This window comes from Manis javanica, chromosome 17, assembly GCF_040802235.1.
Source record: "Manis javanica isolate MJ-LG chromosome 17, MJ_LKY, whole genome shotgun sequence".
Lineage (NCBI taxonomy): Eukaryota > Metazoa > Chordata > Mammalia > Pholidota > Manidae > Manis > Manis javanica.
The window spans coordinates 17,036,955-17,051,952 of NC_133172.1; the positions used below are offsets into that span (position 1 = coordinate 17,036,955).

The window sequence follows — 14,998 nt, forward strand, 5'->3', positions numbered from 1 at the left end:
AGCTAATAATAAAACAGGACAATTACAACAATATTTTGTATTAAAAGTTATGTGAATATGGCCTCTCTCTCTCAAGATATCTCGCTGTACTGTACTCACTCTTGCTGTGATGATGTGAGATGATAAAATGCCTACACGATGAGATGAAGTGAGGTGAGTGACAACAGGCATTGTGACCTACTTTTAGGCTACTACTGATCTTCTGGACTGTGGTTGGCTAAGGGTGACTGAAACCATGGAAAGTGAAAACGCAGATAAAGGGAAGACTACTGTAATAATATGTTTTCCATATGGGTAAAAATTACAACTGACTTCCAACTTGTACCATTCATAAAAATCAATTCCAGTTACATATTAATAGGGCTTTATTAATCAGAAAGTCAAAACATGAAAATTCCTAGAAGAAAAAATAGAAAACTAGGCTAGAGGAAGGTTTCCAAAGACCCCAAAGGTATGAAGCATACATGAAAAAAGTATAATTTTTTTTCATAAACTACAATAATTTAACCTAATTATATTATTTAACCATATTAACACAAAGAATTACTGTTCGTCAACAGATATCATAAAGAAAATGAATAAAGAAGCTACAACTAGAAAAGGTATCTATAAAACATGGTACTGACCAAAAATTAGTACCTGGAAAATACATAATTTCTGTAAATCTTTGAAGACAGCCTAATACAAAAATGATCAAAATGCAGGAAAACTGAATTAAAAACAATGAAATAAGATTTTATACTCATCAATCAGATTCTTAAAATATGAAAAGAATCTTATTATAGGGAAATATGATAATATAATAATATAATCAATTATAGGAAAAGACAGTGATCCAAAAACACCTTGAAAACAGTTTGGCATTACCTTGTAAAGCTGCATAAATATGTATGCCAAGACCCAGCAATTATTTTGCTGGGCATATTTCCTAGCAAATCTCTTACATGTGCAAATCTAGAGATTTACATGTCATTATCTTACAATTTTGCTTTAACTATATATTACATATATCCTATTGTGTATATACTATTTTTTACAAACAACTATACTTTTTTTAAAAATAAGAAACTAAATGGATGGGTTGTGGGGCCAAAAAGTTATAGGTGAAGAATATATTAATGAGTCAAAACAAATCAAGCCAAGGAATCCTATGTAATGGTAATATAAATGGAAGAAGAATAAGAAGACACTGGAGAAGATCCAGATATTCTAATGTCTGTTTAGTAGGAGCTTAAGAGGGAAAAGAGGAAATGTTAGCAAGACAATTTTGAACAGATGACTGCCAAGGATTTCTTATTAATAAAAAAAGATAAAATGAGTCCTCAGATTGAAAAATTACCAGAAGCAAAATATGGGGGTAATAAAAATAACCATATCTGAAAACATTACAGTAAAAATTTAGCTCATTAGAGGAAAAGATTACAAAGGAACAATCATACATTAAGAAGAAAATGCAGGAGAATATCTTCAGGGTCTTAAGGTAAACAAAGATTTCTTAGGACAAAAAAGTAGAGATAGTGTGATTCTGTTCATGTAAGATTTAAAATAGACTAAGGAAGAAATTCTTACATGAGACCCAAATTTGAATCACACACTGATAAATTTGACTAAAATTAAGAACTTCTTTTCACAAAAAGAAACCATAAAGCTAAAGACAATTCATAGTATAAGATATATGTTCTTATAAGCAGAATAGATAAAGAATCCTTACACATCACTTAGAAAAATACGGATAATCCAAAAGAAAAACTAGTAAAGACTTGAACAGGTAACTCACTATAGGATTTCAAAAGACCAAGAGAGTGATATGAGAATGTGTTCAAACTCAACAGTAAGAAGGGAAATGCCAGGTAAAATCACACTGAAGTATCATTATACATTCACTAATGGATAAAAATCAAAGTCTGATAATACCATGTTAGGAATCATGTGCAACAATGGAATCTCTCAAATACTGCTATTGAGACTGTAAACTACTATGTACAGGTATTAATGAAAAGTTGAAAATAAGACAGTTGAACATATGATGTGTTATGACCCATTCATTTTTCTACTAGTCCTAAAATACAGAAAATGTTCATAGTAGCTGTTTGTAACTGTCAACAACTGGAAATAACCCAACTGTCCATAACAGTAAAAATGATAAAAGTGTGGTATATTCCTACAATAGAGTGAATCAACTCTGACTATAAACAATTAGTGTGTATGAATCTTAAAACAAAATGCTCAATTAAAAAAGCAAGATATAAATGGATATATAATAGATTCCAAGTATATAAATATCAAACTCAAGTAAAACTGAAACTATATTGTTGTTAGTGGCACTCTCAGGTGGTAAAACTATGAAGGGATACAAAGATACTATAGACACAAAAAGATCTGTGCTGGTAATGTTGTAGTTCTTGACTTGGGTGATAGTTCTATGAAAGTTCGTTTCATAATTGTTTGAATATCCACCTATAGTTTGTTGCTTTTCTGTATTTGTGATAATCTGCAAAAAAATAATTAAAATATACTGTCTGCTGAGCATATCTACTTCTGTAGGTACAAGTGGATAGATGGATCAAAGAAACAGAAAAGAGGTTCTGAAATACAGACTAACATAAGTCAGAACTTATTACTGAATAGGCACATAAAAATGATGAAATGAGCAGCTGTTAAGTAAATGGTGCTAAAATAAGACCTGTGCGGGGCTGGGGGGGTAACTGATTTGTACTTTCAATTCATACCTTATTGCAAAAACAAACGGCAGAAAGTTAAAAGAAGAGAATAAAATATCTATAAAATTTGTAGAGTACAATTAATTGTCTAAATTCAGAAGTCACAATAACCATAAAGGAGCTGAATACAAACACATTAAGACTTACACATTAAAGATGCCAATCCAAATTAAAATCATAAAGTTAAAAGCAGTTTCTGGAAATGGGCAAATGTTTTAATTTCATAAAGACCATAAAAAGTGACTGAAAAAATAAGGATAGTAATAGATACAAAGTATAAAATATAGTAGTGGAGAAGCTGAGGATAATAGCACCATTAATGTGAAAATCTCCATTCTCACCAGTATTTAATATAATGACAGTATGTGAAGAAATCACTGTAAAATTTATTAGGGATGAAGATGGCATTAAAGTTATGTAAGGGAGAAAAATGTCCATATTTTTTAGAATTAGATATTGATGTTATATAAAATTGAAATGACATGCAGTCTTGGATTTATTTGAAAAAAAAACTGAACAGTTAACAACCGGGACAGATAAAGCACTGGCGTCTTGGTTGTTCCTCAAACACAGACAAGGCACACCTGCTTCAGGGCCCTTGAATGTTTTGCTTCCTCTCTCTGGAGTGCTCTTACTCCCAGTAACCACATACAGTGATTTACTGCTGTACTTCTTCAGGTGTCTGGCCAAATGCCACCTTTATTAGAAACATTTTCTCTTACCATGACACATAACATAATAGCACCACCCCCACCCTCTTTCTCCACTTGGTGTTCCTTTTTATTAGCACTTACTACTACTCAATACATTATATATTCATTTGTTTATCTTTCCCCTCCCTGGAGGGTAAGCTCTGGGGATAGAAAGTTTGCATATTCCATTCACTGTTATAATATCAGTATTGAGAATAGTGCTAGACATACAAGAGATACTCAATGAACAGATACTGAATGAATGAATATGTTGTCTTGCTCTCCCTCCTTCATACCAAATCTCTATCTTTGCCAGCTATTATGTTTCAGAGGAGGCACAGGCTCTTTATTTCTAACAGTCTACCTAAATAAAGTCAATGAAATAAAGTCAATGATATGCATGCTCAAATCTCCCTCTATAACATCTATGTGTCTCAGCATCTCTTCTGTATCTTCAGCCTCACTTTCTGCTGAGCTCCCTATTTTAGCCTCTCTTGTGGTGGTCCTACTTTATACAAGTTATATACAGATATGTTCTTGTAAGCCTACTCAACTACAAATCCTGAAATTGCTTATTCCTTTTTTCATCTCTGTAGTACCTAGCAGAGTACCTCACACACAGAAAAAAAATCAGTAAAAGTTCATTAAAAATATGAATGAATCAATGACTGTATGAGCTATTATATCTAAAAAAAACCCTAAAGAAGTAAGTCTTTGGCAAAATAGAAAGAATGTTTCACAAGACAGTGATGCTTTTTTAAGACTAAATACAAAAGAGGATGAGAAGCTGATGAAGACCTAGATTCAAAATACAGGTAAAAAAAGAATTATCATTAGAGAGGGAAGAGGACAGTAGCAACTAGTTAAGAGTTGGGAGAGAGTATAAGAGGAAAAAAGCAGGCAGAGTGTGTTAAGTTGGGGAAAAGGTGGTCATTTGAAAGGTGATGCTGAGAAGGGTTACCTCTGCACATTGGTCCTTAAGTTTTTAAGGCGTAAATGCCCAGATAGCATCTCAAACATGCAATCTCTCCACTGACCATTGGGTCATTCATTACCTGCCATGCCTCACTTACCTGGCCACTGGTCTCTCGTTAGTTCTCTGTCAACCAACCAGGGCTCCTTCCCCTGCTCCAAGAAGGAGATCACATCTGGTTTAGAAACAGAATGCCCTGCTTACAAGAGAAGTAATGAGGTAAGTTTATGATCAGACTATCCCAGAATTCAAATCCAGTCCCTTCATTATTAAGAAAGAGACAAAGAAAGGTGTGTCAGATTTATGAAACGTAACAGAGGACTTGAAACTTTCCCCATAATTCAGTGCAGCTTCCACTTTCTAACTCTACTATGTTAAAAACACTCCTCTGAGAACAGGATGTAGAAATCCAACTGGTTACTGGAAAGGTAGGTGAGTATTTCGTACCAGAGGAAGCAGACCTTCTGAGGGCAAAATCTGAATTATTATGGACAGATGTCCTTACCCATTGAAACCAGGTTGCTGTAATTCTCCAACATCACATCTCTGTATAAATCTCTCTGATCATCATTCAGGCACTCCCACTCTTCCTGAGAGAAGTCTATGGACACATCACTGAACATCACTGACTCCTAGAACAACAACCATGTATATCACTTGATTAATAAAAGGAAGTGTTTTTGTGAAGGAAAGAGAGAAGAAAAAACAAAGGTAGAAGAAGTGAAAACAGCAAGCATATAGAGTAGGGCTGAATATTTAGGACACAAGTGGAGGACTGCAAACAGATAATGTGGGACTGAATCATTGTGCTTCCACATCATTCTGTTTTCCCCCAGACAAATCTGCCTGTCTGCGGTGGGACACTGCCATTACCCAAACAAGTCTAGAAAGACACAAAATCCAGCTAAGAGGAGTTTCCCAATTAAATGAAATAGTATACAAACACCTCCTCACACAATACTTGTCTATAGAGTAAGTCATCAATTATATGTGATCCTCTTCTTTCTTTTCCCAAATAGCTGAGTAAAATTTTTGGAATAAGGGATAAAGAGAAGACATTAAAAGCATCCAAAGGAGAGCAGGTCATATAAAAAGAATCAAGAATCAGAGAGGCAACAGAGTTCTCAAGAACAGGACTAAAAACAAGGAATAATAAAATTTTTTCAATATGCTGATAGAGAAAAGAAATTGTGACCTAGAATTCTACAACTGAACTATCATCTGCTGTGAAGGGTTGAAAAAAGACATTCCTAGACATGAAAGGCCTCAAGCACAGTATCTTAGGAAACTACCAGAGGATGTGCTCCGCCAAAATGGGGGAGTAAACCAGAACAGAGGAAGACACAGGATTCAAGAAACAGGTGAATTAACACAAGAGAACAGCAAAGGAAAACAAAAAAAAAAGGGAAATCTTGGGAAAACTATGTAGCAGGCCTAGAAAATAACCAGACTAGATGAGAGCAGGATAAAAAAGGGAATGGAGACAGAAGTTTCTATCCAAAAGGAACAAATGTGTTTAACCTGATGGAAAACATACTGACTCACAATTGGCAATGATTCTGGAGATTTTGGATGTAAATACATGGACAGCCATGCAGATGCTGGGGAGAAGAGTGATTAACCCAGCAAAAATGAAAGGCTGAAACAATCGAGCCATGCTCTGGCTCAACAGGGAGTGATATTTGCAGGCATAATATTGTATATGCTATTGATTTATCAAAAATTGTGATATAATTAATAACAATCAGAGGAAATGAAGTGTGCAGTATGGAAGCACAATATCCCTTCCACTCTGTAGTAAGTTAAAAGATAATGTATAAAACTGATTCAACAAAAGATACTAATTAAGCCATCCATATTCAAGAGTTGAGGGCAGCCACCTGTTGGGAGTGGGACTGGTGATGGGCAAGATTGGAACAGTACTACTTCACTTGTGGAAGTAAAATGATTTTAAAAGTATTTTATCTTAGAAAATTAAATTTGCATATAACTAAAAACTGATCCATTCTCATATCACACTATTATATAAGATTTGCTTCTTGTTATAACAAATTCTCTTATAACCATATTTTTAAATTGAAGATTCTATTATATCGATATAAACGACAAATTTTCTTTCGCTTTTAGATGCTGAGGTGACATTTAAAGACCTCCTCAACACTGGCCCAATCTTAACTATAACTATCATTTACTAACCGTAAATTCCCTTTGTTCCTGAGCTACAGGAATTGATGGAGGAAGATCCAGATGCACACGATAGCATTACTGCGTCTGCACATCATGGATGATCTGGTGAAGTGTCAGAGCTTTGCACCAACTACCAACCAGCCACACTCCCAAACTGAAAAGACTCAGACACCAGAACATCCTTCCATGTGTTAAGACTGAAACACACAAAACCATTCCACGTATTTTCTTATTGGGAAACCTAGGTCTGTGATGACCAGGACTCTTCCCTATGAGGTGCCCCTGATTTCTCATCTCTAGCCCATTAAATCACTGCCCAAGCAAATTGGATGAATTAACAAATGGAGAGACACTGAGAAATAACTGGAGGTTACCACAAGGGAGGGGCTGGGGCAGAGAAGAAGGGGAGGGAGATAAAGGGGCACCAAAATTCTCAATCATAATACAAGTTGGTCATGGGGATAGAGTACAGCATGGAGAGTATAGTCCATGATTCTGTAACATCTTTCTATGTTGACAGATAGTAACTACACTAGTAGGAGTGAGAATTTAATATGGCTAACTGTTAAACCACTGTGTTATATATTTGAAACCAATATAAGATTGTGTATTAATGATACTTCAACTTAAAAAACAAACAAATTGGGAACACATTTCTGTCCTATAAAGATTATTGGCAGAAGCCTGAGATAGATGATGCTGAAGAACTTACTAAATGAGTTTGTAAATATTGTTTAAAAGAAGAATGGGGATGTGAGGAGGGCAATGGGGGTCTGGTCGTTGAAGGGGTCTATGCTAACCGGTGTAAAAAAATTTTCCAAACCTCTCAGTCAGACCACTGTTACATTATGTAAGTCACAATGTTAGTGGGAACAAGTAAGGATTCTTGATGAAATTCAAAAGCAGTTTTCTGATGGATTTTAATCTGATTAAGACCTCTTCAGAAAACCTTACCTAACCACTTGGCCCGCTAACCATTATCTGTAATTTAAGAGTGTAAAAATATTTAACCAGACATTCTTTTCTTTTTTCCAAAATGATTATCTAACCATTTCTTTTTTCTATAAACATTTCCACCAAAAGAGAAATCTTTATAGTGGCTTATTAGAGACCTTTCTCTTTAGAGCAAGGGTAAGAGAACTTTGGCACTGTTTATAGTAAACTGCCTGAAAATTTTTGTTTTGCTTTTTTTAAACACCAAAAGCATCATAATGAGGAAAGCAAATGTTCACATGTACTAGGGGTAAAAATGACTATAGATGAGCAAAAGGAAACAGCATCTCACCTGAGCCATGGCTTTGATATCTGCAGAAAGTCCTCCTCTGGGCTCCTCTTTTGGAAAAAGTTAAGAGCTGGGGGAGGCAAAAGTAGTTACATGAGATCCCACATGCGACATAGCTTCTAGAACAATCACTTCCACTCTGTTCACTCTACACCAACACGTGAGGGGTATTAGTGAGAACAACAGGCAAATCTCTCATTACCCCCTACTCCCAGAACCTCAGGCCAGATTGGGACAACCTGATATGGCTTGGAGAATATAGTATGTATATACACACATATAAAAATATACATTTTTAAACACAAATTATATAGCATACTATGTACACTATTACACACATTACTTTTTTTATTTAATCTATCTTGGACCAGATCCCAGCTAGTACATACACAGTTATAAAATTGTCTCAGCTACACTGTATTCCATTAAATTGATATACTTTAAGTCAACCAATCTGCTGCCCAGCGTCATTCACTATAACGAACAATGCTGTAATATATCCTGTACATATATCATTTTACCCATATATGAATTCTAAATGATTAATTCCTAAAAGTTGATCATATGCATGTTAGTCTAGATAGACATTGGTCAAACCAGTTTTTAGCAATCTTGGGTTGTACAATCAAGACCCAAGTCCTGATTAAGAAACAACTGACTGGTAAACCAGATTTAATCTTGCCTAGTTTGAGAAGATTTTTGGGACTAATGAGCCTTGCCTTAAACTGAAATTCAGAAGAGCAAACAAAGTAGTATCACTGAAACTTTATATATTAAATTAGCATAATTTTAATTAAAGAACATAGAAATGAACTAAACCCACATCATTGATACTTTTGACTATACATATAGAACAAAATTTGTAGTAACTGTCTATATTCTGTGGGCTTCTAAAAGAATAAGTTACATTAAAATACTAAGTTTAAATTGTTTAGTGGGACTAACTGAATTTGTGGTGGATGTTTAAATGTTTAAGTTTTTTATAAGACACAGGAATACAATAAACTGAGGATTATAAAAGTATAAACTTTTATAGTTTTATAATACTTATAGTGAGAATTCTCTACACACTAAACTCCTTATCATTAAACAATTTATCAATAACTTCATACAAAACTAACCACCCAGGACAGCTACATGTAAGAGAATGAAACTGGATCACTGTCTAATCCCATACACGAAAGTAAATTCAAAATGGATCAAAGACCTGAATATAAGTCATGAAACCATAAAACTCTTAGAAAAAAACATAGGCAAAAATCTCATGGACATAAACATGAGTGACTTCTTCATGAACATATCTCCCTGGGAAAGGGAAACAAAAGCAAAAATGAACAAGTGGGACTATATCAAGCTAAAAAGCCTCTGTACAGCAAAGGACACTATCAATAGAACAAAAAGGTATCCCACAGTATGGGAGAATATATTCATAAATGACAGATCCGATAAAGGGCTGACATCCAAAATAGATAAAGAGCTCACACACCTCAACAAACAAAAAGCAAATAATCCAATTAAAAAATGGGCAGAGGAGCTGAAAAGACAGTTCTCTAAAGAAGAAATTCATATGGCCAACAGACACGTGAAAAGATGCTCCACATCGCTTGTCATCAGAGAAATGCAAATTAAAGCCACAATGAGATATCACCTCACACCAGTAAGGATCGCCATCATTGAAAAGACAATCAACAACAAATGTTGACAAGGTTGTGGAGAAAGGGGAACCCTCCTACACTGCTGGTGGGAATGTAAATTAGTTCAACCTTTGTGGAAAGCAGTATGGAGGTTCCTCAAAAAAATAGACTTACCATTTGACCCAGAAATTCCACTTCTAGGAATTTACCCTAAGAATGTAGCACTCCAGTTTGAAAAAGACAGATGCACCCCTATGTTTAGCGCTGCACTATTTTACAATAGCCAAGAAATGGAAGAAACCTAAGCGTCCATCAGTAGATGAATGGATAAAGAAGATGTGGTACATACACAAAATGGAATATTATTCAGCCATAAGAAGTAAACAAATCCTACCATTTGCAACAACATGGATGGATCTAGAGGGTATTATGCTCAGTGAAATAAGCCAGGCGGAGAAAGACAAGTACCAAATGATTTCACTCATATGTGGAGTATAAGAACAAAGGAAAACTGAAGGAACAAAACAGCAGCAGAATCACAGAACCCAAGAATGGACTAATAGTTACCAAAGGGAAAGGGACTGTGGAGGATGGGTGGGAAGGGAGGGATAAGGGTGGGGAAGAAAGGGAGCATTACGATTAGCATGTATAGTGTGTGGGGGGCACGGGGAGGGCTGTACAACATAGAGAAGACAAGTACTGATTTTACAGCATCTTACTACGCTGATTAACAGTGACTGTGAAGGGGTATGTGGGTGGGACTTGGTGAAGGAGGGAGCCTAGTAAACATAATGTTCTTCATGTAATTGTAGATTAATTATATAAAAAAAAAAAAAAAACTCACCACCCAGGAAGTAGTACCATGTTATTGACTATTTTAATGGCTACTTTTACCTCAGGGTTATACATATTCCAGGAAATGAAAATTCAAGTAATTCATAAATGTGTCTTCCTACTAAAACCTGAAAGCACTCCTTTAATATTATTAGTATTATTACTATTTACTAAACTCTTAGAATTCTTTCATCAACCACATAGCCTATTATGTGCCAAGCATTGTGCTGGATACTAAAGAACCAACAGTAATCCAGAATGACTTGGAAATAGAGTTCCCTCTCCCACACTCCTTACTTTAAGTCCCCCTTTCTGATTTCTTCTCTTGGCCTGTCCCTGGTTAACAGGACATCCTCAAGTGCCACACATTCCAAGCAGAATGTGCAGGAAACAATCCTACTTTAATAGCTCCATATTGTACATCACAATCCCAACCCTCTTCATCCTCCCATGCTGAATTCTTGCATCTGGGGGATCCACTCCTCCCTTTTAAAGCCAACAACCTCTGTGGCCAAAACTGTAGTTTGCTTGCAAAATGACCACACCTGGGGTATGGAGTGCTGCCAAAATATACCACTGCAGAAAAAGAGTCCTTTGAAATCTAGTAAATAACTTAAATTTTTTTTGAGAATTTTGCACTAATTTTCTAAATAATAAACCCATACTTTAATAACAATGTATAATGCTTTAAATTATTTTCAACATTATCCTGAAGACTTCCCTGTATGCTAGGAACTTTGTTAGTAACAAAGACCTAAAAGCAGTTTAATTTTTTCTTATATAATGAGAAGACTAGAAGTAAGTAGTGGCTGGACTTGGCCCCCACAGTTGTTTTAGACATAAAACAACAGTATCTACCATACATTAAAAAATTACTAGACCTGCAAGGATATAAGAACAGAAAATAGGAGAACCACAGGCAATTCAGATACCAGAGCTGGCAAACAAATAATTTAAGATAGCTATAATCAAAATATTAAAGACAACCAAAAAAAAAAAAGGCAAATGGATAAGATGAAACTACACAGACTCAAAATCCATAAAAAGAATTAAATAGACAATCCAGATTAGCAAATTAAGAAATTAAGAACCACTACATGCTTTTAACATGAGACCACAGAAGCAGAAAGTAGGATTACTGAACTCAAAAACAAGTCAACAGTAAGTCCACATGAAGTACAGGGGGAAAAAAAACCCAGAAAAAAACAGAAGTGAGTATAAAAGACACATGGGGTACAGTCAAAAGATCTACCATATATGTAAGTGGAGTCTCAGATGGAGAAGAGAGATTGGAGAGGAATTAATATTGGAAAAGATTACTTGATCAAAAGCCTCAACTAGTTTCAAGAAGTCTAGTAAATCTAAAGAACAAAAACAAAAACAAACACACAAAACAAAAAGCAAAACCACAAACACATATCATAGTCAAACTGATGAAAACCAAACAGAAAGGAAAAAAATCTTGGAGTACACAAAGGAAGAAAAGACACACTGCTGTCAGCACTGATGAAAAAAAGAGAGATTAACACAAATGAACAAAATCAGGAATAAAAAAGGGAGTATCGTTACACATGCCACAGATATTAAAAAGATAGTAAGAGAATACTAGTAACTTTATGTTCTTAAAGTTTAAAAGCTTAGGTGAAATAGGCAAATTCCTTTAAAAACATGCCAAAACTGATGAAGCAAACAAAACAACAGAACATCTTAAGAGTTAAACTGATTCCATAACTTAAAATCTTCCTATCAAGAAAACTTCAGGCTCAGATAGATTCACAAGTGAATTCTTCCATATTTAAGGAATGTTGGTCGCTCCTTACTTCTGACCTGAAGATTTGGCGGGAACATGACAAAATGCTGAAGATCTGAAAGGACCAGCCAGAGAACTCAAGGCATTGCAGCACAAGAGTGATGCCAAAAAGGCACTCCTCATATTTATTGAGCAAGTAAATGTTAACATCTATAGAATACGTGTAGGGGTTCAAGTGGGAATTCAATACTATCAGTTCTTAAATCTGTGTTTAGCTCTCATGCAGTCTCCAGCCCATTGAGATGTGACACTCCCAAGAAGTATTTATTTATTGTAGAAAAACACAAGGGGAGTCACAATGAGACAGGGACCATGACCTTAAAATAGGGTGAGGGCCTCCAGAAAAAGCAACACGAGATATTTACAGTCAAAGCAATGCAACAATGTAAAGTCCCTATTGAAACTCTGTGTTCAGCATTATGCAAAGTCAAGGTCACACTAATTCTCTATGGTAAAGATACTAAACTAGGAATATAGGCATCTTCAGTAAGATCAATTAAAGGTCAAAGGCCAGGAGCAACTTGGCCTGGAATGTTTGAGTGTTCCCCAAAGGTATCTCAGCATAACTGGTGACTTCACTGTAAACAGCCCTAGCAAACAGACACAACCCAGCCTACAAGTCCACACCCTAAGCCCTCAGTTCCCAAAAGTCCTCAACTGCCTATAAATCCCCTAGACAACGTACCACGCTGGGCTCTCTTGTCCCCTCCTGGCCTGAGCTGGGAGCTCTGTCCTTTCACTTTATCTCTAAATAAAAGCCTGTACCTCGCTCTCCTACCTTGAGTGTTTGTGAAGCTCATTCTTCAACTTTGTGAACAAGAACCCCAGCATCAACAAGACCTATCGTGTGCCCAGTGTTCTGGACACACTCCGGCACGTTCGCCTTCTAGTCTTGTTTTTCCCCTTTTAGAACAACCACGTCATCAAGGATCTGGAGACTGAGCAAGCCTCACAGAACAAGGATTCTGATGTGTTTACTTTATTATATATTAATCCCACAAGGAATAACTTCAGTCTTACATGTAGTGTATAAAGAAACATAGGGAATTTTTTCCCAATTCATTTTATAAAGCTAATATAAGCCTAAAACTTATTAAAGACATCAGAAAAAAAGAAAATTATGGGCCAATATTTCTCAAGAACACACACAGAAATTCTACACAAAGTATAAGCATATCTAAGACAGTGATTTTTTTTTTAAATTTAATACACTGTGGTCAAATGTATTATAATAGCCAAAACAGTCTTTAAAAAGAAGAAAATTAAGATTAATGCTACAGATTTCAAGATAGTGGTACTGACAAAAAGACAAATAAAACACAATAGAGTCAAAGAAAACTACATATATAATATCACGTGATTTATGATAAAAGCTCCTTGCAATTCAGATGAACAAGGGTGATGTTTTCCATAAATAATGCTGAAACAATAGGGTACTTGATACTTGAATGAAAAAAAAAACACAAAAAACAAAGAAACTTAATCTTTACCCCTACTTCTCCCCATCCATAAGTTAATTCAAAATGGATCACAGACTTAAATATGTACATAAAATCTATAAAGCTTTTAAAAGAAAACACAGGAGAGTATCTTCAAGATCTAGGGAATAAATAAAGATTTCTTCTCAAGATATAAAAACACAGTGATACAAAAGACAAAGAGCTAAAATCCTGCTAGAAAAAAATGGGGAAAGACATAAATAGGTAATCCCAAGGAAAGATTGTAAAATGTTCAAGCATATTCATAAATAAATAAATAAGAAACAGCACTGAGATACTATTTTTCAGATGTTAGAATGGTAAAAACTAAAAAGCATGACAACACATTCTGTCACCTAGGCTGTGGGGGGGAAATAGGTGCTCTTATACATTGCAAGTAGGAATGAAAACTGGAACAACAGTTCTTTAGGGGAATTTAAGCAATACCTAACAAACCTGCATATGTACTTTTATGCTACCTTTTGTGATGTGCTACCTGTTAACCCAGCAATCCCATTTCTAGGAATCTACCCTGAAGATATACCCCCAGCAATGCAAAAATACATATATACAGTTACTTATTACAGCACTGTTCCTAGTAGCAAAATATTGTAAATGACCTACATGCCCATTATTAATAGGAGAGTATCTGAACTATGATAAACTATGATAAATTCATATACTGGAATATTAGGTTGCTGTAAAAAAAACAATTATAAGCATCTCATTGAATTGCTGTGCAACAATGTCCAGGACACATCACTAAGTGAAAAAAACAATGTTCAAAGAAGTACTTAAAAGAGTATGCTATCTTTAATGCAAAAAAGAGATCACTCACAAGAACACATACATCTACTCAGATGCACAAAAGAAATACCAGATGGATAAAGTAGAAACTAATGAGGCTAATTATGTATAAGGGGTGGACAGGAACCACATTAATGTTTCATCGCAAAATATTGTTGAGATAGGGACCTTGGGGTGTACTCAGAGTAGGGTGAGGGCCTCTGGAAAAAGTAAAGAAGAATATTTAGTCAGAGCAATGTAACTACACACAAGGAAATCCCCTACCAAAACTTTGTGTGAAACATTAAGCTCTAGAGTCATTCTTCAGTGAGCTCAGTTAATACTCCCCAGATAAAGAAGAGTAGCACATGTTTTTAGTATGCTAATCATTTGTAATCATGTGGAAGATTCACTTGAGCATGCTAAAAGGCCCAGGCCTATGTGCTGTCTTTTCTCCTTGAGACCTCATGAGGTGATTTGCAAACTGGGCAACTAATTTAGCATGCAGACTCAGCCATAAACAAAACAGTAAAAAGCAGGAAGGATTCCACCTTAAAGACAAGATCACATTTTAACACCTAGGAAGTTAAGAAGTAAGATTC

At 35.3% G+C, this 14,998-nt stretch overlaps 1 protein-coding gene and 1 long non-coding RNA gene across 8 annotated transcripts in view; one reads left to right on the forward strand and one right to left on the reverse strand.

Moving 5' to 3' along the window:
- The window catches only part of LOC108406046 (uncharacterized), a 43,141-nt gene extending 35,290 nt beyond the window's left edge, over positions 1 to 7,851 (forward strand). The window contains exons 4-5 of one of the 2 annotated variants that reach the window (XR_001855344.3): positions 77 to 153; positions 6,611 to 7,851. This is a non-coding gene — a long non-coding RNA (uncharacterized lncRNA). Of the gene's footprint in view, positions 1 to 76; positions 154 to 560; positions 898 to 6,610 lie in introns of those variants that run through there. The other variant, XR_012126805.1, reaches the window with a different exon arrangement.
- ZNF566 (zinc finger protein 566) overlaps positions 1 to 14,998 on the reverse strand; it is a 35,947-nt gene that overhangs the window by 12,557 nt on the left and 8,392 nt on the right. For 2 of the 6 annotated variants that reach the window (XM_017674546.3, XM_073226276.1), the window contains exons 2-4: positions 7,858 to 7,924; positions 4,891 to 5,017; positions 4,486 to 4,584 (exon numbers count right to left, since the gene is read on the reverse strand). In XM_017674546.3, the coding sequence (XP_017530035.2) occupies positions 4,486 to 4,584; positions 4,891 to 5,017; positions 7,858 to 7,866 (235 nt within the window). In that variant the 5' untranslated portion in view covers positions 7,867 to 7,924. The remainder of the gene's footprint in view (positions 1 to 4,485; positions 4,585 to 4,890; positions 5,018 to 7,857; positions 7,925 to 14,998) is intronic. The other 4 variants (XM_073226277.1, XM_017674547.3, XM_037013849.2 and 1 more) reach the window with 4 other exon arrangements.